This window comes from Trichosurus vulpecula, chromosome 4 (genome assembly GCF_011100635.1).
Source record: "Trichosurus vulpecula isolate mTriVul1 chromosome 4, mTriVul1.pri, whole genome shotgun sequence".
NCBI lineage: Eukaryota > Metazoa > Chordata > Mammalia > Diprotodontia > Phalangeridae > Trichosurus > Trichosurus vulpecula.
In genome coordinates, this window is record NC_050576.1 from 28826530 (window position 1) to 28853640 (window position 27111).

At 38.8% G+C, this 27111-nt stretch overlaps 1 protein-coding gene across 1 annotated transcript in view; it reads right to left on the reverse strand.

The window, feature by feature from the left end:
• Positions 1 to 411: 411 nt before the first annotated feature.
• Positions 412 to 27111, reverse strand: part of RNF11 (ring finger protein 11) — a 73458-nt gene continuing 46758 nt past the window's right edge. Inside the window, exons 2-3 of the mRNA XM_036757350.1 lie at positions 5629 to 5798; positions 412 to 2743 (exon numbers count right to left, since the gene is read on the reverse strand). Coding sequence (XP_036613245.1) covers positions 2572 to 2743; positions 5629 to 5798 — 342 coding nt within the window. The 3' untranslated portion in view covers positions 412 to 2571. The remainder of the gene's footprint in view (positions 2744 to 5628; positions 5799 to 27111) is intronic.

Genomic DNA, 27111 nt, shown 5'->3' on the forward strand with positions numbered 1-27111 from the left:
GGCCTGTATAAGTATCTGATTTTACTCTTTATGTATCAAGCTTTTTTTTTTTCTCCTTCTAAGGCCTTTTTAAATGCAACAGTTCATATGCAGTTAATTGTAACTAAGTTTCTCAATTAGGCCTAACCTCCTTTTACCATGGATGGAAACACACCAAAGATAATGACAATTTAGATTTGGCTACAGAAATCTAAACCTATCTGTATGTTCGATATTCTTGGGACATCTGGTGGCCCTATAATCCATGCCACATAAATGGAATGGCTACTATACAACAGCATTTTACCTAGGGTTTCAAAAGCAATTAATTTATTTGTTAAATTTACACACCACTGTTTGAAAATGAAGGGTTGCTTTTTTGGAGGAGAAGGAGGGGGATATTCTTGATGGAATCAATTCTAACTTTAGCCCTTTATAACTGTTATAACTTTATTTAACAACTTAGTAAAAGCAGAGGTTTATGGTTCTTAACATGGTATAAGGAGACCAAAATAAAGTTTAACAATACAAAGTGCCTAAAAAAAAAGCATTCAACTCAGGAACCAGTCACTTCAATAGGACTTCCAAACTTTTCCTAATCAAGCCTTAGAATAAATAATGACAAAGAGCAACATAAAAGACGTTTAAAAATGAAAGTTCATTTTTTTGCCAATTTTAACAATCAAGAAAAAGAAAATCTGGCTATAATACTTAATGACATGGGCATCGCGTTTATATAGAAAAACACACAATGATAAAAAAAAAGTATCATCACTGAAAATATTGCACAACTTCAGCTGTTTCTTCTCAGATTTGTTTTAGGTAATTGGGTGTATCTGAATTAATAAATAAAAAATTCGACCAAGAGACACGGCTAACAATTTAAATGGACCTGATACTAGAATTTCTTTTACACTTTTCTCAAATTCACCTTCATGTCTTTCCATTATGGATTAATAGGGGAAAAAATTAATCATGTGGAGACCCTCCTGCATTCATGGACAAACCTTTTTAGAAAGTACTTATGATATATTTCACTCCTCTAGAATCTAAGCACAGAGGCTCCTTCAAGTCTGTGTGTTTGACAATATAAAAATGTTAGGTAAAAGACTCAATTCCAAACAAAATAGTCAGAAACACTTCCTGATTCCTTTGGGTTAAGTTGAGACTGCATCTCTTTCTGCTGATCTAAGATGGGTAACTGCAGGGCCAGTGTGGAGCCGGACGTCTAAAAGTCACAGTAGAGTACGATAAGGAAACACGAACACATGCTAACTAGAGAAAAAGATGACGACCACATCTGTACGAGACTGTCTCTACTAGAAACACTTCAGGAGCTTAGAGATTTCTTGCATTCTTAGATTAGCTGCAAGAAACAGATGAAGGAGAAATTCCTTCTTTCTTGAGATCACAACCATGAAGTCATGTGGCTATACAAACTCGGCATTGGTGTGCAAAATAACACAAGAAACATCTGCCTTATTATTTCCCTCTGCTGGCCTGGTCAGCAGCAGGACTAAACAGACACCTTCAAACAGAGATCGAGATCCGGTTTATTTACTTCAAGAACCTCAGAACTACAGTAACTCGAGATGCAGTATCCTTTTGCTAAGGTCCAAGACGACAAGTCTTTATGGGAGAGGGAGGAAGCAATGACCCAAGTCACAACTGGGAATCTTTTTTTCTTGTAATACTCACCCCTGTGGGGTCTCCCTTCATGTCCTACAGCACAGTGGTCTAATTCGAGCTCGAAGGCCTTAACATTTTAAGTCTGCTCAAAATTTTAATGTTTACCATGCAAATAGTCATACGAATTAAGCAAAACCCTGGACTGAGTAAATATTAAAATCATTTTCCTTGGGTTGATGTCTGTCCTCATATTAAGTCTCTTTCTTTTTTCAAAAAATAGAAAAGGGATAGTGCATCTCAGTCTGCTTAAGAGCTAGGAGATCCCTTTAAATTCTGCATAATCCTAACTGCAAACAGAACGTAGCACTTTTAACAGGTTATAAATAAACTGGTTTTCAAGCATAGAGGCAGCCCCAACAATAACAATACACTATTTAAAAAGACCTAAGGCAATGGATTCCATCTCCAATGGAAAAAAGAACTGTGCAAACAAGCTTAAAACTACTTCTTTGTGCCAGTGTTATAAAATGTAGCTTTTAAGAAAACCTTGACCCAAATGCTAGCAACTTGTGAAAAGAATGGGGGGAGGGAATGAAAGTTATTTCATTTAGGAAAAATAACCCCTACCTTGCTCCTAATAAAATCTTCAATACACACAATTTAAACATCTACGGCTGCTGCAACACTTACACAATTCCTATGCACTGGGATAGTAACAAGACCAAGTACAATTATAGTTAAACACTGGGTCAAGGCTTTATGTAAAAATACCTTCCTACTCGCTCCTCTGGCCTCTAAAATATCATGGACTTTTTCCAGGATCTGCAGCCATTCAGGAATTTTTAGGAAATGACTTTTGTGCATGATCTTAATTCCTGCTCCCTGGCTCTGCGGGCTCAGTGACAAAAGATCAAAACCATCCAAAGCCTTGGCTCCCTTGATCGTCAGAAGAGAAGCCAAGGCTCAGTTAGTCTCATAGGAGGAAAGCAGTGCTGCATCCACTGGCTCCATGCAGGACGGGCACGTGAAGGACCTCATGAGCCAGTTGTCTATACAGTCCAGGTGATAAATGTGCATGCACGGCAGAAACCGGATGGGGTCCCCATAAACAAAGTCCATCATACAGATCACACACCTAGAAGGGGGAAATAAGAAAGAAGGTTGAAGAACGGTGCTAACTTAGGATGCTTTTCATGTGGCTAGAGATGAGAATGACGATCTTAAAAGTTAGCACAGCCCCTCCTGAGGCTCGGTTTCCTCATCTCTAAAATACCCTATGCAATGCCTACTTCACAGAGGAAGTGTGGCACTCACATGAGATGATGGGTGTAAAGTTCTTAAAATTCTACATAGATGATCTTCAGTTACAGGGAGCTTGCTGCCTTCTGGGAGAGACCATTTCATTTCTGGACAGCCCATACCGAGCCTAATTTGCCTCTTTGTAATATCCATCCGTCATTACTCCTAGTTCTGTCCTCTAGGGCCAAAATGAACAAGTCTAATCTCTCTTCCATGTGAGGACTTTCTGGGTAGCTGTCTATGGGGTTACTTATCCCTGTGGACCTTAAGTTCCTTATTTAAGAGGATCCTTCCAGTTCTAAAATTTCTTAAGTCATAAAATCATTTCCTCTGCCTGTGGATCTCCGAATAACCAAGTGTCAAGTTGTTTCCCGATGTCAACACATTACATTTTTTCAGCCAATCTGTCACTCAAGAGGCAGGTGTCAGAAAGACGCTTCATGGGGGGGGGGCAGGGAAGGCAGGGCAATTGGGGTTAGGTGACTTGCCCAAGGTCACACAGCTAGTACATGTGTCAAGTGTCTGAGGCTGGATTTGAACTCAGGTCCTCCTGACTCCAGGGCTGGTGTTCTACTCACTGCGCTAGCTGCCCCAAGAAAGACACTTCAAACAAACTAAACTAAGTTAAACAGCTACAGATGAAAAGAGAACTGAGAATCCTGTAAGACTTAATAAAGGAAAATCTCGATTCAGTAACTTGATTTAATTTAATCAGCAACATTCACTAGTAAATCAAATTCTGTAAGATAACTAAAGTACAGCATAAAGTGCTCTACACAAAACCAAGAGAGGCCAGGATTCAAATCTGCTTCCAAAATTCATTAGCTGTGACCACAGTGAAACTGCTTCCTCTCTTTGATTTCCAATCAAACGGAGATAACACCATATTCAGTGCCTTGTTCAGAGCTCAGATGACAATGCAATGAGCTATGGTCTATAAAAGTGTGTCATGAACCTTAAAGTATCAATCAAATGAGCCAATGTTTTTTAAAAAGCACTGAATACAATTCTTGGTACATAGTATGTACTATGTAAATGCTTACCCCCTTTCTCCCTCCCTCCCCCTTAAGACACCAGAAATATGTTTGGTACTACTATTTAGCTTACTGTACTGAGCACAAGGCAAACGTACGGGCTGGACTGGAAGAAAACCTAAGTTCTACTCTCAGTTGCTTGACTGTATGAGGATCATTTTTTAAAACTATCTAGAAAAACATGGCTGCTCATTTTAACCTACTTACCTGGGGGGGGGGGGTACGTTATGGATTAAATCTGCAAAGCCCCACTAACCTTCTCAGCCTCTACCTTCTAGGCCTGATTAATGAAGCAGCCTAATCCCACAGTGTATGTGAGGAACATGAGAAGAGAATTTTCTCTGATTAGAGATACCCAAAAGTCCTCAGGCAAACAAATGGACAAAAGGTTGGGCTAGGTGTACTGGAGGACACACAGACGAACTGGTCTGTAAAGATCCTATCTGGCCTGACAGTGCTATATTCTCAGTACATTTTTTTAAAACAGGTTTCATGTGGCTCAAGTAAACAGACAAATGTCCAGCTACAGAAACCAATGACACTAGGCCTCTTCTGACAAATTTGCTATCAACCTATAAAGTCAATTTAACGGATTCTGGTAGCTGGCCTTATTAGGGCTCCTAGTTTTATAGCAAAAGGGTTTTTGAGGGTATATGGTGGTTCATTTTCTTTTTTTAATCAACCTTGAGAACAATGTGCTGCTCCCCCCAGTATAATTTATCAATCATTTGTTTGTCTTATCTATAAATTTTTCTGTCATTAAAAGTATCGGATAAACATTCACTGAGTTGAAGGGCTCTCACTGAGGAAAGCTCTCTTCTTTAAGGACTCCAGCTCTATGATACACAGCAGGCCCCAATCCTATTTCTTCATCTGAAAATAAGGAAGCTACTTTTTTTTTCATCATGCCCGTTTCTTCCACAAGAATTCTAGGTAGCAGGCACAGCATCTATGCACTTATTTTTTTACTTAAAGTTCAATTTATCAACAAGTATTTATTAAATAAATGGTATGTGCCAGGCACCAAGTATACAAATACAGAGAGTAAAACAATCCTTACTCTCAAGGACCTTACATTCTAAGAGGGAAATGTGTGGATACACTCGCCATATATCTGTATGTATATCTCTTTATCTACTAAATAACAGGTAATTAGGAAAAGAGAACACTAGGAGTTGAAGGGTCCTGATGAGATGAGGAAGAAATGCACTTTAGGTAGGGGGACAACCAATACAAAGACACAAGGATGCAAGGTAAAATGCTTTTCTCAGTCTTGTCTTTGTAAAGACAAGGTTAAGTGAGGCAGCATGTCATAATGGATAGTATTAAATCTGGTGTCAGAAGACCTGGGTTCAAATCCAACCTTTAATACTAGCTGTGTACTCATGGTCAAGTCACTGAAGCTTTCTAAGCCTCAGTACCTTGACCTGTAAAATGGGAATAATACCCACGTTACTTCATTCTGAGGTTCAAACGAGATACATGTAAAATGCTACATAAATTTCAGTTATTATTATAAAAGATTTTAATTGCCCAATCCACATACTCTTATACATGGAATATCTTTTAGTGTGACAATCCACACCTGACTTCCCAAAACAAGGGAGAATCTGTACAGTAGGGGCTGAGCTGTTACTGAAAGGAGACCTTTCCCATTCATGTACATTAGGAAAGCAAAACAACTCACTCCCGGATCTTCTTTTCTGACCCATCTCTTCCAGGGTCATACACTCCTTTAGGCAGATGCTGGATCAGGCCTATCCTCTGGGCTATTCTGATTTGCTCTTCTTCAGTCAGCTGTGTTGCCAGCCGAGTTTGGCTTGGAGTTGGATGATAAACCGGGACAGGGACTTGCTCCTGAATTTAAAGAGAAAAAGGACTAGTCATTTGCCTATGACGAGTCATTATTTTTGCTGACGTATTACTCTTCCCTCCAACCTAAACCTGAAAGCCAGGAAATGATTCCCTGGTTAGATCTCTGACCTACTTATGAAGCACAAAACAAACTCCTAACAAAAACTGGCAAGGATTTTTACTGAAGCAATTCCCCATAAGAACCGTTTATTTAACTTAGACATTCATTTCTGGTGCTGCAATAAATCAATGGTAAAAATGAACTAATACCTAGAGCTTACATGGACCTAATTAACAGGTCTGCATTCCATTAAATTAGTTCATTATTCCACAAATTCTCGAGTACTCGAAAATTGCAAAAGCCCATCACGTCCACCACCAAAATCCTTCTGGTGATGTTACCTGTGTGCAAGTGAAACACAGTCCCCTCAGGAGAGTTACAATCTTGAACAACTAAAAAGGCAATAGGAAATGCATGGATATTTCAATCAACAAAAAAGGGTCCTGCACATGAAGCTTCAAATCTGTGTTGTATACAGCATTAAAAAAAAAAAAACCAAAGATGTTTAAAAGGCAAACAGAGAGCTACAAGAACAGAGTGGGCTGAAGTGTTCCAGGGAGAGGAAGAGAGCCCACTCCCCTGCCTCCAGGCCCTGGCTGCCTGGACACCTAGTTAGGGCTGAACGTGGTGGAGGTGGGGGTGGTGAGCCTCCTGCTCCCACCAGGGAGGGAGATTCATCAGCTCCTGAGGAACCCAGTCTACTTTGGAATTCTTGTTGAGTCATTTCAGTCGTGTCCTACTCCTCATGACCCCATGTGGGGCTTTCTTGGCAAAGGTACTGACTGGAGGGGTTTGCCATTTCCTTCTCCAGCTCATTTTACAGATGAGGAAACTGAAGCAAACAGGGTGAAGTGATTTGTCCAGGGTCACACAGGCTGGATCTGAACTCAGGAAGATGAGTCTTCCTGCCTCCAGGCCCTGTCCACTGAGCCACCTAGCTGCCCCCACTTTGGGATAGGTTAATTCTTTGAAAGTACTTTTTGAAATCAAGCCCAAATTTGCCTCTCTGTGGCTTCCAAATCCACTGTCCATAGTTTTTTCCGTCTGGGACCAAGCAGAACAAATCTCAGGACAGACTTCTGAATACAAGAAATCTGCCTCCTGGCTAAAGAAGTCTTCTCTCCCTTGGGCTAAAGCAACAGTTCTGTCTACCAATAGTGTAAGTATGACCTTGAAGGATTTTGTCTGCCTCCGAGCGTTCTCCAGACTACCGAGGTCCTAATTTAAGAATACTGGACTACTGAAAGCCATGATCAAAGAAAGGACCTAAACATCATATCATCACGGAAAACTGCCATATCATCTTAGCTCTAGAGGGTAAAATAGAAATTGAAAGAATCCACGGATCACCCAGAGATCCCAGAATGAAAACTTCCAGGAATGTTATAGCCAAATTCCAGAGCTCCTAGGCCAAAAAGTTTTCTAAGAACCAGATTTAACGGCTACCACATTAAAGGAGGAGAGGGCTCGGAATTTGATATTCTGGAAGGCAAAGGTGGTAGGATTATAATCATGAATGACTTACTCAGTAAAACTGAATATTATTCTTCAAGGGGAAAAAATGGACAGTTAATGAAATAGAGGATTTTCAAACATTCCTGATGAAAAAACCAAGCTGAACAGAAAATGTGATATTCAAACACAAGACTCAGAAGCATAAGAAGGTAAATCTTTTAAAAATGAAGGGGTGAGAAAGAGAAAAGGAAGAGGTAGAATGAGGAAAACATTCTCACATAAAAGAAGGGTTCAAGGAAGAGCTTTTCCAAGGGAGGGGGAAACTGAGGAGGGTGGCAGGTAATGCTTGAACCTCACCGTCATCAGAATTGGTTCAAAGAGGTAAGAATATATATACACACATAAGTTGTATATAAAAATATAACTTACTCAATAGGGAAAAAGGAAAAGAAGGGGATAAAAGGGAGGAGAGATCCAGAGAGGCAGTGGTTAGAAGCTAAACAGATGTTTGGGGAGGGTCAGGATGAAAAGAGAGAGAAGAAGAAATAGAAGAAAATGGGATGGAGTGAAAAACATAGTTAATAGTCATAACTGTGAATGCGAATGGGATGAGCTCACACATAAAATGGAAGCAGACAGCAGAATGGATTAGAAACCAGAATCTAACAATATGTTATTTACAAGAGACATGCTTGAAACAGAAAGACACACACAGAGAGTTAAATAAAGGGCTGGAACAGAATCTAATCTAAACTAAAAGAAAAGGCAAGGGTAGCAATCATGATCTCAGACAAAGCAAAAGTAAAAACAGACCTAACTAAAAGTGATAATCAAATGATAATCTATTTTGCCAAAAGGTACCACAGACAATGAAGTAATCTCCAAAAATCTTACAGCAAGCTTCTTTGATAAGAGCCTCATTTCTAAAATACATACTGAATATAGAATCAAGTTAAATTTATAAAAATAAGAGCCACTCTCTGATAAATGGTCAAAGGACATAAACAGGTAGTTTTCAGAAGAAGAAATCAAAGCTATCTATAAATCATACAAAAAGTATTCTAATCATTAATGGTGAGAGAAATGCAAGTTTAAACAACTCTGAAGGTACCTGGAGAACAATTTGGAACTGGGCCCAAAGGCCTAAAAAACTGCATACCCTTTGACCCAGCAATACCACTACTAGGTCCAATCCCAAAGAGATCAAAGAAAAAGGACCTATGTGTAAAAAATATTTATAGAGCTCTCTTTGTGGTGGCAAAGAATTATATATTGAGAAGATGCTCATTAATTGGGGAATGGCTGAACAAGTTGTGGCATAAGATTTTGCTGGAATACTAATACTGTGCTATGGGAAATGAAGAGGAGGGTGGTTTCAGAAAACCATGGAAGACCTATATGAAATGATGCAAAGTGAAGTGAGAAGAACCAGGAGATCATTGTGCACAGTGACAGCAATGTTATAATGATGATCAGCTGCGAAATACTTGGTAACTCTGATCAATACAATAACCAAGACAATTCCAAAGGCCTCATAATGAAAAAATGCTATCCACCTCCGGAGAGAAAAGTGATGAACTGAGTACAAACTGAAGTACAATTTTCTTCCTTTAAAAAAATTGGCTAATATGGAAATGTGTTTTGCATGATTTCACATATATAATCGATATCATATTGCTTATCTTCTCAATGGGTAGGAGGGAGAAAGCGTTTGGAGCTCAAAATTTTAAAAGAAAAATTGCTAAATATAAATTATAAACTTAAAAATAGGCTTTGAAAAGCTTATAATATATAAGTGCTAATTACTGGGGTAGTGGTGGTGGTGGTGGTGGTGGTGGTAGTAGTAGGAGTAGTAGTAATAGTAAACTATACAGACAGCATTTTCTTGATATGCTACTCTAGTAACCTGTCAAAAGAACTGAGTTCTTTGAAGCTATGTTGGGTCTTCCTAATCACTGTTTCCTTTCCTTGGTGTTCACAACACCCTTTTAATAATACGTTCTGAAATTTGGCCAGGAATCACAAGTAAGTTCACTGCCCTAAGGCCTGGAAAGGGTAGGGCATGCAGGGAGAGGTGGTGGTGGGACAGCTTGGGCCCTCTACAAATCTGTGGTATTTCTCCCACTGAGTGCCTAGGATTCCTCCTGGCTTCTTCAAGTGACTGCCGTCACTATCATCCTCACTCCCCTTTTCCTACCTGTTTGCTAGTTTCTCCTCCTTTCTCAACTAAACTTAAGAGGGTTCTATTTTGTTCTTCCACCACTTCCTCTCTTCTCGCTTTCTTCTAAACCTTTGGCAATATGGTTTCCAACCTCATCATTCAACTGAAACTTCTTTCTCTTAACTGCAAAATACAATTAATGGACTTTTTCTCAATCCTCCCATAGCACTTGACACTGCTGGGACTACCTTCCCACTAACACCCTCCTTTCTGGGTTTCTATGACAATGTTCTCTTCTTATCTGTCTGCTATTTCTCAGTCTTTGATGGAGACAGAGTGCCCATGCCATGCCCACTAGCTGTGGGAGACCCCTGAAGCACTGTATTGGGTCCTCTTTTCTCTCTATACTATCTCCCTAGCTCCCATTGGTTAAATTCTCTATGCAAAGGATTCTCACATCTATATAAATCCATTCCTAGCTTCTCTCTCAAACTACATACAGTCTTACATCACCAACAGCTTCTTGGATATCTTAAACTATCTTATGTGAACCTCAAACTCAACACGTTCAAAATGGAATTCATTACCTTTTCCCCCAAACCTTCCCCTCTTCCAAGCTTCCCTATTACTGGTAAGAGCTCCCAGTCACCAATCACCATGTCAACATTAGATATTTCACTCTCACTCACCTTACATTCAATCAGTTGCCAAATCTAGTCATTTCTACTTCCACATCATCTCTTTTTATTAAGTACTTTTGTTTCCACTCACAACCACTACTCTATTAGTGACCCTCAGGACTGCTTTTAAAAAATTATATTAATATAAATAAATAAAATATTTTAAAATAAAATTCTTAACAAATATCAAATAAAACATGCATTTTCATAAACAAAGGTCAGAAAGAAAGGACTGTACAAGCAACTGTGAATTACTATGTATATAACTTGCTTGTTCTTTTAGGTATATAATAAATTCAACACACAACTTTCAAGGCTATCCTACTTGTGTTTCTTTCTGGACTTCCTTCTGTTCTCACTTTACCCCCAACCTGAGTATCTGTAGTAATTGTAACTCCTTCTTTGTTTTCCATTTATTTAAAAAAATGCTTCAGTGATTCTCTTTTCTGTTTTTGGGGCAACCCTACTGCTAACCAATGCCTCTTTTTTCCTCACTACCCCCTCCCCTTGGGAAAAAAAGGAAAAACAAAACTTTTTTAAAACAAAAACAAATTCCCATATTATCCATGTTTGAAAATGTATGTCTCATTTTGACAACCTACTCTATCACTTAGTTCAGGAGGTAGGAAGCATGCTTCATCAATGATCCTCTGGAATTACGGCTGTTCATTGCATTGATAAAAAGTCTCAAAAAAAAGAGTTGTTTTTCTTTACAAAGTTTTTATATAAATTGTTCTCTTGTTTCTGCTCACTTCATTCTGCATTAGTTCACATAAGTCTTTTCTAGATTTCTTTGAAGCCATCCCTTTCATTATTTCATACAGAATAATAATATTCCATTGCATTCATATACCATATGTTCAGCCATTTTCCAGTTGATAGCCACCCCTTTAGTTTCTAGTTCTTTACTATAACAAAAAAAAAAAAACAAACAAAAACCAAACCAAACCCTGTTAGAAATATTTCTGCATATGTGGGTATCTTTCTTCTTTCTTTGATTGTTTTGGGGTATATAGGCTTAGAAGTTGTATTGCTGCATCTATTTCCTACTCCACACAATACAGCCAAAGGGATTTTCCTAAAGTTTAAGTCTGACCATGTCAAACCCTCTCCCTTCACCCAAACATTCACAAACACCCACTCAATAAATTCCATTGGGTCCTTATTATCTTTGGGATCAAATACGAAGCAGTTGCTTCTGTTTCTAACTCCCATGCTGGCATAGAACACTATTTCCTCATTTGATCATCGACTTAAGAGCTGAAAGGAATCTCTGAGGTACTCTAATTTAAACCCTCCTCTGAAAGGGGAGGAAACTGTGGCTCAACAATTAGAAATGGCTTACCCATTGTTTCTCCTTTGGCCTACTGTGCACTCCAATTGATTTTCTGGTGTTTAAGTGTCCAGTTTAAAAAATAAAATGGTTTTTTTAGGAGGGACTCAGGTTGGAGGGAAAGGGAGAGCAGAACAAGGCTGTCTTCTCAATATGTAGGCTCCTCCAATGCCCTTTACTGACCCAAAGATGGCTGCTCATAACCACATTTCATTCCCGGGTCCCAGTCTAACAAACTTCAGTGAGGCTGAGGAGTTTAAATCTGTCTCTCTGCATTAGGGATGTGCAGTAAGTACTATTCTAAAGGATGCCCAAATCAGTATCAGTTATGACATATTTATTACTGTATCTTACTTAGCAATTTGTTTTCTGCTTTGTGCAGACAAAACAGGAACATTCATTGATCACTTAATTCATACGGCAAAGGTTTCTAGTACAAATTTTTATAAATAAATCTTTATAAATATTTACTACAAGAAAATATTGATCAGAAAATGTTTCTTTTACCTGTCAACACGTTCCCTTTCACAGGGCACTCCTCCTTCTTTACTGTAGCCAAATCCAAGTGAAAGATATTAACATGTCTGTCTCTGGTGTCTAGAAGATTCATAATCATTGGTGGAGTTGTTTAAAGTCTTTGAAAATTATATGCCAGGTCTGGAAAAATCTGGCTTACATTCTGGCACTTTTATTTATTTCAAGGATAAAATGAGTATTCTAGGATACTAATGTAAATTAAAAAAAAAATTTTAAAGAATCTTTAGTGATCAGGTAATCCAAAAAACTTGTTTTAAGAAAATTAACAACCAGAGAAGGAAAATGACTTCATTCATTCAACACTCATTTATGATGTGCCAAGTGCTGGTAAGGATCTTGGAATACAAAGACAACATAATAGTGTTTTGCTTCAAATAAAATATATTCCACTAAATAAAAAGATCATGCACGCAAATAAAGAAAAATATATGCAAAGTAATTTCAGGGGGTCCCTTGAGTTTTTGAAGATGAAGAGTTTGGGAAACAAATCACAAAAGAATGATTTAGCAGGGATGAGTACTTCAATTCTCTAGACATCTGCCGAAGTTCTCTCTCTGCCGCGAGTAAAGAAGTTATTTACTTCCTGACTTGACACAATAATAACAATTATTATTATAATCTGTCAAAGAGTAGAAGAACCAACAGAGGGAAATTCTACATGGATCTGATCTCTAAGGAAGAGATAGTTGCTGGGGTGGAAATTATGGGAAGCTTGGACATGACCAATCCCTGTGATGGTGGAGAGAAAATGTGACCTGTGATGGATGAGAGAAAAGTTAGGTATAATCTTACAAGGACCCATGATGTTAGAAAAACAGATTTCAAAGGGTTCAGAGGAAACATAGGTAAGAAGCCATGGACAAAAAGTCTATGAGGAAAGTTGGTTTAGGAGGGATGGGAATAATTCTCAAAAATAAAATTCTGAAGACATAAAGAGAAACAATTCCAACGAGGAAGAATAAGGGGAGTTGTCTGAAGAGAACTGATATAGATGCAAAGGAAATTCAATTGATAAAGTATCAATTTTTGTGGTAAAGATGAAGAGATGTAGACTAGAAAATAACACAACTAGTCCTTGATGAATGGTCAGACTCAAAAAGTAACTGTTAATAACAGGTTCAGTGTCAACTTAATTCAAAGTTTCTAGGGTAGCTAGGTGTCACAGTGGATAGAGTGCCGGGCCTGAAGTCAGGAAAGCTCATCTTCTGAGTTCAAATCTGGCCTCACAATTACTAGCTGTGTGACTCTGAGCAAGTCACTTACCCTTCTTTGCCTCAGTTTCCTCATCTGTAACAGAAGAAGGAAATGACAAACCACTCCAGTATCTCTGCCAAGAAAAGCCCAAATGGGGTCACGAAGAACTGGACACAACTGAACCAACAACAACAGAAACAAGTGGAATGCAGCAGGGATCTGTGCTTAGCCCTGTGCTATTTCACATTTTTATCAATGAATTTGGAAAAGGCATAGACGGCTTGCTCATCAAATCTATAGGTGACACATAGCTGGGAGGGATATCAAAAGCAGTGGGTGACAAAGTTAGGATCCAGAAAGATAGTGGCTTGAATTCAGTTAAGATTGAATTCAATAGATGTTAAGTGTAAAGTCTTAAATTTGGGTTCAAAAAACTCAACTTCAGAAACAGAAGGGGGGAAAGGCTCATTTAGACTGTGGCTTGTCTGTCAAAGATCTGAGGGCTCTGGTGGACTGCAAGTTATTGACAGTGTGAAGTGCAGCCCCCAAAGCTAGTTCAATCTTAGGCTGAAGTGAGAGGCAGTTTCCAGGAATAAGCAAGTGACAGTCTCTCTGTACTCAACAGAAAATATAAAAGGTATTCTGTTAAGAGAATGGGAAGCCATAACTTAATAAAGACATTAATAAGCTGGAAATGGTAAAGGATTACATCCTGGAGCAATGCAAAAAAGTTGAAGAGAAACAAATTGAAGCTTGATATCAGGAAGTAAAAGGAAAAAAACCCGGATTTTCCATGAGGACTTCAAGAATATCTATAAAGGGCTTAAAAATAGCTTTAAAGAGAAAGTGGTAAACTTTACCCAAATAATGAAATCCTTAAAAATTAAATAAGAGAAACCAATGACTCCATATAACAAACAAGAAATGCTATAATGAAACCAAAAGACTGGTAGGAGGGAAAAGAAAGAAAATGAAGATATCTAATATAAAAAACTGACCTGGAAAACAGATGGAGAGATAATTTAGGAATTTTCAGATTCCCTGAAAAAGCATGATAAAAAAATGGAAACTGCATTTCAAGAAATAATAAATGAAAACTGCCCAGATCTATTAAAATGTGAGGGTAAAGTGAAGATAAAATCTACTGAATGATTCTAGAAAGAAATCCTAAACTGAAGACACCCAGGAATGTTATAGCCAAGTTATCTGTCCCTGTGACTAGAGGTTGAGGCTTCAGATGGTCACAAAAGGCCTTCAGAGTTATAAACTGAAGAGGGATTTCCCAACCCATGACAAGTTATTAAAGATGCTAGCTGTAGGCATGTAGGTGGTACAGTGGGTAGAGTGACTTGCAGTAAGAAAGACCTGAGTTTGAATCCTGCCTTGGGCCCTTCTTGGTTGTGTGACCCTGAGCAAGTCACTTAACCTCTATCAACCTATTTACTCATTTGTAAAATGGGGATAATAACAGCACCTTACGTGCTTGTTGTGAGGATCAAATCTGAATACATGTAAAAGCAACGTGCAAACCTTCAAGTGCTACATAAATGCAAGCTATTATTGTTTTGGACTGACATTATGCTGACTGAATCAAGCTTTAAATGATTCCAAATTTCTTCCTGAAACAAAGTTTATCTTATCAAAATAGCAATAATAACCAAAAAAACCAATCAATACTCTTACAGGGAGGCTTACTATAGCTATGAGTCATGGCACATCAAAGTCTCCAAGGAAATAAAACTGAGGGTCATTCAAAGAGCAATGGAAAGGTAGGTGGGAGGCCTAAATACCAACTAAAATTTATACAAAAGAAGAAGTGTAAAAGAAGTGTAAAGGAAGCCCTTGGAGAGATGCAGTACTGGACAGAAGGTAGGCTGATCATGTAACAAGTCTAAGGGATAACTGGCAGACAGCCTCTGCCCGTTTCCCTGGTAATCCATGAAGTGTCAGGAAGTCAGCTGGAAGGTCCACAGCACAATCCACAACATGTCTGGTAGGGACTGAGGGGAGAAGGCAGGTAAGAGCTGCACAGACTGACTGCAATGTGTATCACTGGACAGAGTATTCGAATGGATGAAATCATTCATTCAAAAAAAGCTCTTGTTAAGCATTCACTACATGCCAAAGAAATAACACGGACCTTGTCCTTAGAGAGCATACATTCTACTGAATATTTTGTCATCTAAAACTCACCAATTGAACAAATATTTCACATTAGAAAGACTGGAATTTAAGAATGCCTTGAAAGATGAAGCAGCATTAACAGACACAGTGCAAGGAGAAAAAAAAGACGGCAGGATGAACATTTTTATTTCAAAGAAAATATGAAATTACTTTTTTTTTTGCATCAATTGACATGCCTGCTCCTTCTAGTATTAATGTGGCTCAAATTATATAACTCATTGTTTATATTATCTTTTAGAAAGAGTTGTTGTTATTGTATAAGCTACCCTAGTTCTGCTTATTTCATTCTCTTCAGACAAGGATACTCAGGTTTCTCTGAACCCATTTCTTAAGTTATTTTTCCTGGCACTGTACTAGTACTCTGTTACATTCATATGCCATAATTTGCTCAGCCAAGGTGGGAATCTGTTTTGTTTAACTATGCATATTTGTTACAAGGGGCCCCCTCCTCCATGGGGGCAAGTAAGAGGAAGAGAAAATAATACTTAATCGAAATTTTAAAAAAATTTTCAAAGACTGAAATTTCAAAAAGTAATTCCAGATCCTCTGCTGCTGTTCCAGCAGGACTAAAACTAGCCTCTCAGATGCCCTCTTCCCCAGTGCTGACTGTTCCACCTCCACACAGCTGTGGAACTAAAGTCACCCACACCCAAGATAAAGTCTAAGAGGACAGAAGGAAATACAAACAGGCCCCATCCCAGTAAGACAAGAGAGTGAGCCTTTATTTTACTATTTCTGTTCTCTGGTGGCACTATTTCTAACTGCCTGACCTCAATTCTGGACCTCTGAGAGATGTCCTAAAGTTGAATGCACTGCCCTAGAGGACTGTGGGTTCCCCTCTTTCAAGGTCTTAAAGTAAATGAGAGACGACCATTTGTTGGGATGTCTTAAAGGGGATAGTGATTCAAGTAGGGAATCATATGATTAAATCTGGGAGACTTCAGAGGCTACTACAATTCCCTAATCCTACAGATAAGGAAGCTAAAGCCCATGGACGTTATATGACTTGTCAAAATTTATGCAGTCAGCAAGCATCAGAGGGACAGTAGTCAGTTCAATTATACCACACAACCGCCAAGCAAGGGTGGACAAGATGGTCCCTTCCAATTCAAAATAGTGATCTATTTTCAACTATCTTGTTTCAAGGCTGAATCGCTGGCTGTTAAAGACTGTTTTCCTTGACCACTGAGAAAATAAAACAAAGCAAACCATCTGGATACTGTGGCTTCTGGGCCTCAGCTGGCCTCCCACTACCAAACAAAGACAAATTTCCTGGTTGTCCTAACTTCTTCCATTTTAAACCACCAAAGGCCATGCTCATCCTGACTCTTCCACCTCCAAAGGTGGAATATAGTGGTGGATGTAACACGCTCAAATCTTGATTAGTCTGCAATTTTCTAGTCCTATCATCTGGCTTTTTTAAAGTTTCATCTTGAGTAACTAGTCCATCCTACTATGGGGCTGGCTGACATCCCAAAAAGACACAAAGTCATACTGGTAATGGCATTTAAGAAAGAAATTATTTTTAATTCCTCAAATTTATCTACCTAGTAGTCCTCCTCCCTAAAGAAAACTAAATTGCTAGTACACAGCATCTCAAAAAAATGCTCCAAATCAAACTGGCTTTATTAGAGATGATGGCAAGTCAATTAAATTTTAAAAGCTAAAGCTGAAAATCTAGGGAAATAAAGGGGGTCCTTTTAAAAAATATCTTTATTGAGGTCTTGTGTTTTTACACCACCATAGTTTCCTTCCCTAGTAAGTCATCCCAATCTAACAAAGTGAGTTTAAAACAATAAAAAAGGGTGAGGAAAATCAACATAACTGATCAATACGCCAGAAAGTCTGAAAATCTATGCAATGCGCAACATTTGTGGCCAAAGGGTCTGCAAATAGGTAGAGCAGGAATGTCTTCTCCTATTTCTTCTTTCTAGCCCTGCTTGCTAGAACAAGTACCCTTAATCTTTTTTTTTTTATATCATGCACTCCTTTGACAGTCTGGTGAAGTCTATGGATCTTTTCTCAGAATGTTTTTAAATATAAACAAACATAAGACTACAAAAAAAGTCAATTAGAATGAAATAGAGTTATTTTTCTAAAAATTTATGAACCCCAGACTAAAAACTTCTAGTCTAGAATGAAGGAATTGAGAGTTCTTATTTTATTCTCCTCTACTCTGACCACATCTAGAACACTGTGGTTTAGTTGTGGGAGAACAATGTGACAAAGAGAAACCTCACCATAAAAGGATTGGATGAAGTACCACAGTGCCTGGCACATGGCAGGGACTTAATAAATACCTGTTGGTTTGATTCAAGTATATGAATGGTTGTCATATTAATGAGTACCTAAACTTGTTCTGCTTGACCCCAAGGAGAGAACGAGGAACAGCAGAAGTTGCAGAAAGACAGATTTTGAAAAACTCCATAACAACTGGAACTATTCCAAAGTAGAGCGCGCCCTTAGTAGGTAGAGTTCCTCTATTTTGAAAGATTTCCTGCAATCAGACAACAAGGCCTTATTAAACATCGATGAGGTGCTGGTCTCTGAGGATGTATTTAGGATATATTAAGACAAAAAAAGAAACTCTTCTAAACCTCTGTGTCCCTCTCTCATCGGAAAACCTTGTCTCATGTTTTAAAGAAAAAACTCAAGGCTCTTCGTTGTGAGGTCCCTCTTCTCCCCTTTCTCATCTTCCATCGTTCAGATTCCTTCTGTGGCTCTCTCCTCCTTCACACCACTCTCTTTCTCTTGCCAAGACGAGCCCCTCTACCCACACAAGTGAGCCTATGTCATCCTGTTCCTTCCAGCAGACCGTCCCCTCTGACATCTCCACTCTTTCACCTATCTTCAATCTCTCCCTATCTACTAGCTTCTTCCCTACTGCTTACAAACATGTCCATGTCTGCTCTATCCTGACAAAACCCTCACTTGTTCCTTTCATCCTTAACTACTGTCCTATATCTCTTCTGTCCCTGTAGCTAAACTCCTTGAAAAAACCATCTACAATAGGTGTCTCTAATTCCTCTTTTCTCCCTTTCTTCAAAAAAATTTTTTTGTAAATAGTATTTTATTTTTTCCAATTACTTGTAAAGATAGTTTCCAACATTCATTTTTAAAATAAGATTTTGAGTTCCAAATTTTTTTCTCCCAACCCCCTCCCCAAGACAGCAAGCAATCTGATATAGGTTATACATGTTCAATCATGTAAACATAGTTCCACTTTAGTCATGTTGTGAAAGAAAAAAGAGAACAAAAGGGAAAAGGCATAAAACCCTACCCAAAAGTGAAAATAGTCTGCTTTGATCTGCATTCAGTTTCCATAGTTCTTTCTCTGGATGTGGATAGCATTTTCCATCATGAGACTTTTGGAATTGTCCTGGATCATTGTGTTGCTGAGAAGAGCGAAGTCAATCATAGCTGATCATCGAACAATGTTGCTTTTACTGTGTACAATGTTTTTCTGCTTCTGCTCATCTCACTCAGCATCAGTTCATGTAAGTCTTTCCAGGTTTTTCTGAAATCCAGCTCCTCATCATTTCTTATAGCACAGTAGTATTTCATTACATTCACGTACCACAACTTGCTCAGCCATTCTCCAATTGATGGTCATCCCCTCAATTTCCAATTCTTTGCCACCACAAAAAGAGCTGCTCTTTTTGTACATGTGGGTCATTTCCCCTAAAGATCACAAAAGATCTTTTCGGGATACAGACCTAGTAGTGGTACTGCTGGGTCAAAGGGTATGCACAGTTTGATTGCCCTTTGGGCATAGTTCCAAACTGCTCTCCAGAATTGTTTTAGATCAGTTCACAGCTCCACTAACAGTGCATTAGTGTTCCAATTTTCCCACATCTTCTCCAACACTTCTCATTTTCCTCTTCTGTCATATTAGCCAATTGGATAGGTACGAGGTGGTACCTCAGAGTTATTTTAATTTGCGTTTCTCAAATTAGTAGCTATATAGAGCATTTTTTTCATATGACTATAGTTTTAATTTCTTCATCTGAAAAATGCCTGTTCATATCCTTGGATCATTTTAACAACTGTCTCCCTTTCTTCTCAACCCCTTATAATCTAGTTTCTGACCTCATCATTCCACCACAATGGCTCTAAAGTTTCCAATGATCTCTTAGTTGAGAAAAGGCCATTGGATTTAGCAATCTCCTTCTCCTTGACCTCTCTGCAGCCTCTGACAGCCCCTTCTCTCTCCCCTTTGCTGGATCCTCCTCCAGATCATGCCCTCTAACCATAAGTGTCCCCCAGGGCTCTGTCCTAGGCCGTCTTCTCTTCTCCCTCTATACCACTTCACTTGGTGATCTCATCAGCTCCCATGGATTTAATCACCATCTCTGCTGGCAACTCTCAAATCTACCAATCCTGCCCCAAACTTTTTCCTGACATCTAATATTGCATTTCCAACTACCTTTCAGACATCTTGAACTGGATGTCCAGTAGACATCTTAAACTCCACATGTCCAAAACATTCATTATCTTTCCCCCTAAATCCTCTCCACATCTTACCTTTAGTATTACTATAGAGGGCAACATCATCCTTCTAATTCTTCAGTTCACAATCTAAGAGTCATGCTGGATTCTTCCAAGCTGTTGCCAAGGCCTGCTGATGTCACCTCTGCAGCATCTCTGAAAATACATCCCCTTCTCTCCTCTGACCCTGCCCCCACCCTGGTACAAGCCCTCATCACCTTGCACCTGGACCACTGCAGTAGCTCTCTTCACTGCAATCCATCCTCCAATAAGCTACTAAAGTGATTTCCCTAAAGCACAGGTGTAGCCAGAATAGACTTTGTTTTCTTTGAATGACTCAGCTTGCCTCGTTGAGCTTCCCTGGACGCTGGGGCTTGGCTTGCTCTTCCGGGGCAGGAGGCCCAGCGACCATGGCAGGGATTGGAGAGCTTCCTGTGTGATGAGTCGTGAGGCTGGCTGAGGGAAGGTGTGTTAACGTGGTCTACGATGGGGGAGGGGCCAAGTCAAGAACCAATCGGCCCTGGTCGTTCAGGCGGCGCTTGATGATGTCAAAAACTCTGTAAGAGGGGAGAGGACAGCTTGAAGATCCTCCTTTCCTTTTCCGGTTGGAGCCAGAGACGTCTACAGCCGAAGCTGAGCTGCCAGTAGCCGAGCTGACTAGAGGCTAGTGGGTAATCTTCTTACCGTAGAGGGGAAGCATGTATACGATTTTGCCTTATACCATCTCGCTTCTCTGTGGCCTCCTGGTTACCCTTGTAAGGCGGACTTATTGGGCCTGGAAGCTTTTGATGAAAATATCAAAATGGGGACGCTGGTTTGTGGGCTTGTTATTGTGGAGTGTAAATACATGCTTTAGTTCTCCTGCCTTCTGCCTAGAGAATTCCTTATATCCTGCGGTTCCGGACCTTTTAGGCACATATGAGATTCTCTTTGAAATCATAAATTCTGCCTTCCTAATATAACAGGTCTGATCATGTCTCACACACATACCCGCACACTTCAACCCCTTCCTCAATAAGCTCCAGTGGCTCTCTATTGCCTCCAGGAGCAAATACAAAATGCTCTGGTTGGCACTCAAAGCCCTTCATAAGCTAGTCCCTCCTATCTTTCCAGTCTTCTTACACCTTACTCCCTGACATATTCTCCTGATCAAGTGACATGGGCCTCCGAGCTATTTCACGAACAAGACACCGTCTTTCAAGTCTGAGTATTTTCTCCTCCATGTTCTTCCTCCTCCTCTGAGACTTTTAACTTGCCTGGTTTCCTTAAAGTCCCAACTGAAATCCCACCTTCTACAGAAAGCCTTCCCCAAACCCTCTTAATTCTGGAGCTTTCCTTCTTTTAATTATTTCCTATTTATCCTATATGTAACTTGCTCTGCCTATACCTGTTTGCATGTTATCCCCTCATAAGACTGCATTAAGTTCCTTGAGGGCAACACTGTCTTTTGCCTCTTTCTGTATCCCCGGTGGATGGCACGTTGCCAGACACATAGTAGATGCTTAATAAATATTGATTTTCTTTTTTTGGTCTACAGTTGTGATTTTATCAGTGTGCCAAAATCTTAATACTCAAGTTCCCCACACTGATGAAGATAGGCGATTCACTTGTAACTTGGTTACACTGGCTAAACCTAGAGTTGCCTGCTCAAAGTATTGCCTTCATTTTATAAGTGAGTAAAGTATAGATAAGCAGGTGAAGTGATCTGCCTGGTATCACACGGCTAGCAACAGACCTTGGCTTTGAAACCAGATTTCTTGACTACAAGTTCAGTGCTCTTTCTATTGTGCTAAATCACCATAACCTGGAAGCCTTTGCTTTGAATACTAGCTAAGATATAATATAAGAAATACTAGCTAAGACATAAGATACACTGATCAAGGGAATGAAAACTTATTAAGTGCCTATTATGTGCCAAGTACTATATGCGAAGCCCTGGAGATATAAAGACCAAAAAAAAAAAATCCCTACTCTCAAGGATCTTATACCTGGGAAGACAATGTACACATTAAGTATATACTGAATAAATGTAATAAAGTATGAAACAAAATAGCTAAAGTTAAGGAGAGCGGTCTCTAATAATAGCTGGGCCAGATTAGGAAAGGCTTTGTGCAGAACAGCGGCTTTAAATTTTTTTATGTGTCATGGACTTCTTTGGCAGTCTAAGTCATCTGCATGGAGGTAATTAAACCTACAGAAGCTTTTAAGGCCCTAGAGAAAAGAGAAGAAAGCCTAGAACAGAACCTTGGGGAACCCCCACAGTTAGGAGGTAGATGGATGATGAGGCAGCAGAGAAATTCAAACCTATACAGATACATCTAGACTACACCATGAGTCTCCCCAAAACATTAAATGGTCACATATTTTAATGGCAGAATCAGGACTAGAACCGATGTAATATGACTTCTCCTTCACCCTTCCTCTTTATTTATAGAAATCTAAACATTATCATTTCCTAACAAGCACTAGTAACTTAGGAAGTCAAAATGTCCTATTTTAAACTGACTGCAATTTATCATAAGAGCACAGTACAGGGAATTTTAAAATCATTCTTCCTTGTAACAGATAATTTTCAAAGTTTAGTTTTGAGTTACAAAATAGCCATGAGGGAAAAAATCTCCCCTTAGAAAGTTATAAAACATGATCTGAAATTTCTTAGTATTTGTAAATAATTACTATATAAACCACTCAAGTCATAAAATTTTGGACAGTATTTCATGGCACTATGTATCATCTATTATAGCCATATATACTCAGTGCCATTCTGGCCGAAACAATTTGGATGAAATTCACTGATCACACTTAATTGCAGTCCACAACAAACAATTTAGAATATCACTTCATGTGAAATGCCAAGACCAGAATGCACACCCAGACTTATTGATCATAATGAATTTTGGTTGAACAAGGGAGCATGGCCTATGGCACATTGGACAACGTAACATGCCAAGAGTGGTATGCACCTGCCAAGATTTGTCATCTTTACCTAGCCACTGTAAGTAATTTATTCTCAGATTTCTGTGAGGCATTTTCATTTTTTGGAATTGGTCTATGAGAAGAAGTGACCAGTATCAATCCAGACACTATAGTTTGGAAAATAAACCTGAGGAAGCTGCCTAGATAAAGCCAATGGCAGTCCACTTTCCACCTCTTACATTTATTTTAAACAAATCTACAATATATCATTCTAATTCAGTTCAACAAACATCAAGGGTTTACACTTCGTTAGGGATACAATACCTAAACAAGATAGGCCTTGTCCTCAAGTTGCTGACAATCTAGTAGGGATTAGTGGAGAGAGAAAATGAGATACACACAAATGATTATAAGAGATCACAATGACTTTAAAGGTAGGTGCAACTTCTAACTTCAGGAAAGAAGGAAAATGGGTTAGAAGAAGTTATCAGTATTATGGACAGGCTGCACTTGAGATAAACACAAAGAGCTCATCAAGCAGAGATTGAGTCCATTCTGGTGATGTTGAATTATGTGTGGAATGATAATAAGGACTTTGTCACAGTATTTATTAACTCTTGTGTCCTCACAAAATTGGAATTCCCTATCATGTGTTATAGTGCCCCACAATGAGGAAATTTTTTTCCTTTTTAAGATTCCAAAAAAACCCTAGCAGAAATAATTGTTGAGGGACTATTAATAATCTTTGCAAGACTGAAGAGAAAAGGAGGTACTACAGGAAAGGAGGGAGAGGAAAGAGGGAGAGGAGAGGGAAAAGAGAAGGGGGGAGAGAAGAATGGAGGAAGAAAAACAGGAAGAGAGAATATGAACTATGGGCCAGGGAGCTTGATGTTAATACCTGGCAAAACTGTAGAACACAATACTAAAGAAATGGTTAGTAAACATTTAGAAAAGGAAATGGTGCTAAGAAGGGCCTAAAATGTCTTCATCATGGGAATTTGGAACTGGCTGGACGTTTGGAACTAAAGAAATCATTAATACTCACTGTCAAACTGGAAGAGGCCTCCAATGAAATGCTGTGGGGATCTGCTTGGCCTTACATTGTTTAACACTTTTATCAGACTTGGCATAAAGGCACAGAAGGCATACTTATTAAATTTTCAAATGACAAAAGCTGGGAGGGATAGTCAAAGACAAAGTCAAGATTCAGAAAAAACAGGCTAAGACACTGAAGAGAATCTAATGAGGCAAAATTTAAGAGAGATAAATAGTCTTACATTTGGGATCATAAAAATCAACCTGACAAGTACGAGAAGAGGAAGACATTGCTAGTCAGCCCTTTGTCCTAAAGAAACTTCAGGAAAAAACAGGATTAGTGACTGAGAAGAGGAGGGTGACCCTGCTGTGCTTATCCAGCCTGCTGGATTTAGAGACAAGAGACCCCACGTTTAAACCCCAGTCCTGACACTTAACAGCTGTAAGACCCTGAGCAATAGAGCTCCAGGAGAGAGCAGTTATCACAGAAGCTAAGGAAGGGGGAAAAGTTTCCAGAGTGAGGGGTGTTCAACAGTGTTAATGCTGCAGAACAGTCAAAAGAAGAGAGTAAAACCTCTGGATTTTTCAAATAAGAGATCCCTAGAGTCTGTGCAGGTGGCAGTTTCAGAAATGGTGGTGGGGGTAAAAGCCATTTTTGAATGCAGGACTGTGAAGAGTGACTGAGTGGTTACTTTAACAAGTGAAAGGTATGTTTTGTTGGTAATTCAGAAAATTAAGGAAGTTTAATGGAGTCTGACAAGAAGTGATTAAACTATTTTGTTCACCTTACTTTCAATATTTTTTTCTTCTTTAAACAGATCTTATCCAACTTGATATAAAACCTAAACATAAAAGGTCACACCATAGAAAAATTAGAGAAAAATGGAAGGAGGTATAGTTTTTAAAACTATGGCTAGAAGGGGAACTTTTAAATTAAGCAATGAACATGTAAGAGAAAAGGGACAGTTTCTACTATCTTAAATTTAAAAATATTTTGTACAAACAAAATCAATACAGATAGTCATAATAAAAGTCAGATATCTAAGATCTACAGGTAACTGACACAAACACAGAAGCTGCCAAGGGCCATTCATTTCTAATAAGCAAAGGATATGAAAAGAATTTTCAAAAGAACTACAAATGATGCAACCAAATGACTAGTGAGAAAAAAGCAAATTAAAATAACACGGGTGTAGCCTCAGGGAAAGCAAATTCACAAAAATAGCAAGAGACAGAAACAGTTAATGTTGAAGGGGCAGGAAGGTAGACCCATTAATATGTTGTTGGCAGAACTGTGAACTAGAATTATGTGAACTAAATTATTCATACCTTTTGACTCAAAGATTCATTCCATAACTAGCTTTATTTACACGCCAAAATATTTACAGCAACACTTTTTGTGGGAGCAAACATCAAGAAATAAAACTGTTGCCCATTAATTCGAGGATGGCTAAACAAATTGTGTTATATGAATTATAATGGAATATTACTGTTCCCTAAGAAATGACAAACAGGAAGAATTGTGGAAAAATATGGCGAGGTTTGTAGAAAATGATGCAGGGCTATGAAGAAACAGGAAAATATATGTAATGACTACAACAGTTAATGAAAAGAACATTAAACAAAATCTAACCCTGTGTAATTTTTACGGTCCATCTTGGTCCCAGTGAAGAGAGGGAGAAATAGACAATACAACAGATTTCTGATGATCCAGGAATATCTAAAGACAATAGCCCTTCAATTAAAAGCGAAGGCATCAGGCTAAGAAAACAAGTATCAACATTGTCAGAACCTGATTGGCTGGTTGCTGAAGGACATCAGATCCCACGTACGTCATGGCTCAAGTAGAGGAACTGAACACAGTCTTGGCCTAGAATTTCTCGAGGAATCAGTCATCAGCTAAAGTTGCCTGCCAAAAAGTAACCTCTTATCAACTCACTACAGCCAGTCTTCTAAGCTAAAATAGTCAACTCTGCCAAAGTCTTGCTTATTATTAAGCAATACACCCTGAATATGAAAACTTAAGAGAAAAAGTACTTGAAAATCATCTCTACCACAGCAATCCATAACTGACATCTACAAAACTCCATAAAGCTAATGTTCTGAAATAGGAATTGACTTTAAGGGCACTAAATGTTCAATGCAAAGCAAAACACCAGAAAATTGTGCCTTCCATTTCAGTGATTATCTTCAATGACTGACCTGGGAAGACAAACAGCTCACATTTATAAAGTGAGTGTTGTCCTTCCAACAACCCACAACAACCCAACAACCCGGCAGCCCCCTCAGCAGAAATCCCCTTCCAAAGAGGCCAGCCTGTAGTATGTATCATCTTTTCTAAGGAGCCAGTGAGATCCATAGCAGATGATTTGTTATATAACAGGGAAAGTCAGACAAGCGGCTTCCTGGAAAAACATTCCTTCACCTGCTAATAAGCTCTGAAGTCTTTGGAGATTACTCAGTCTAAATGAACACAATTAACTTCCTAACCTAATGCCAAAAAATACAATTTTTTATAAGTTAAATTTTTTTTTCACAATCTTTCAAATACAGATCCTTAGGATGTATTAAGATTTTCTTTTAAAAAAAATAACCCAGTCCCCCCCCCCACTCCCTTTGGAAGCTGGCTCAGTTTTTAAAATATCTAGTTTAACTCCTTATCACACCTCTTTGTAGAATCATCCCTAGCTGCCTTCAAAGCTCAGCCTACATGTGTTCCTTCCTGATTTTTCCTGTTAATACTTTCCCCTACTCCTTAAAATTACTTTATACTTAATGGATATGATATATGTATGTATGTATGTGTTTATGTACATTTTTCAGATAAATGGGTTGTATATTTTTCCTGCACCTAGCACACAGTAAGTGCCCAATAAATGCTTGTTAATTCAGTTGCTTAACATGAGGGGCTTTTTTTGAGTAGGAGAAAAAAAATTTGCCTCAGTTTAAACATAAACATCAGGTGAAACAAATTTCTTATGACAATCTCTGGGCTTGGGAATAAGAAAAGATTCTTGTCAACAGAAGTGAATTTATTCAAAGGGAATTTCTCTAGTGCCAAAAGCCACCCCTCACCTGCCAGCCTTGTGTTCTTCAGAAACAGGTAAATCACTCTGGGAACAACCACAGGCAGCAGCCCTGGGTCCAGGGCAGGACTTGGTGAACTGTTTTTGAAATGGCTTATTTCCACAGCATTTTATAGCTTACAATGTGCTTTCCTCACCAACAACCTTGAAGTGTAGTGGGTAACAGAAGTATGGCCCCATTTTACT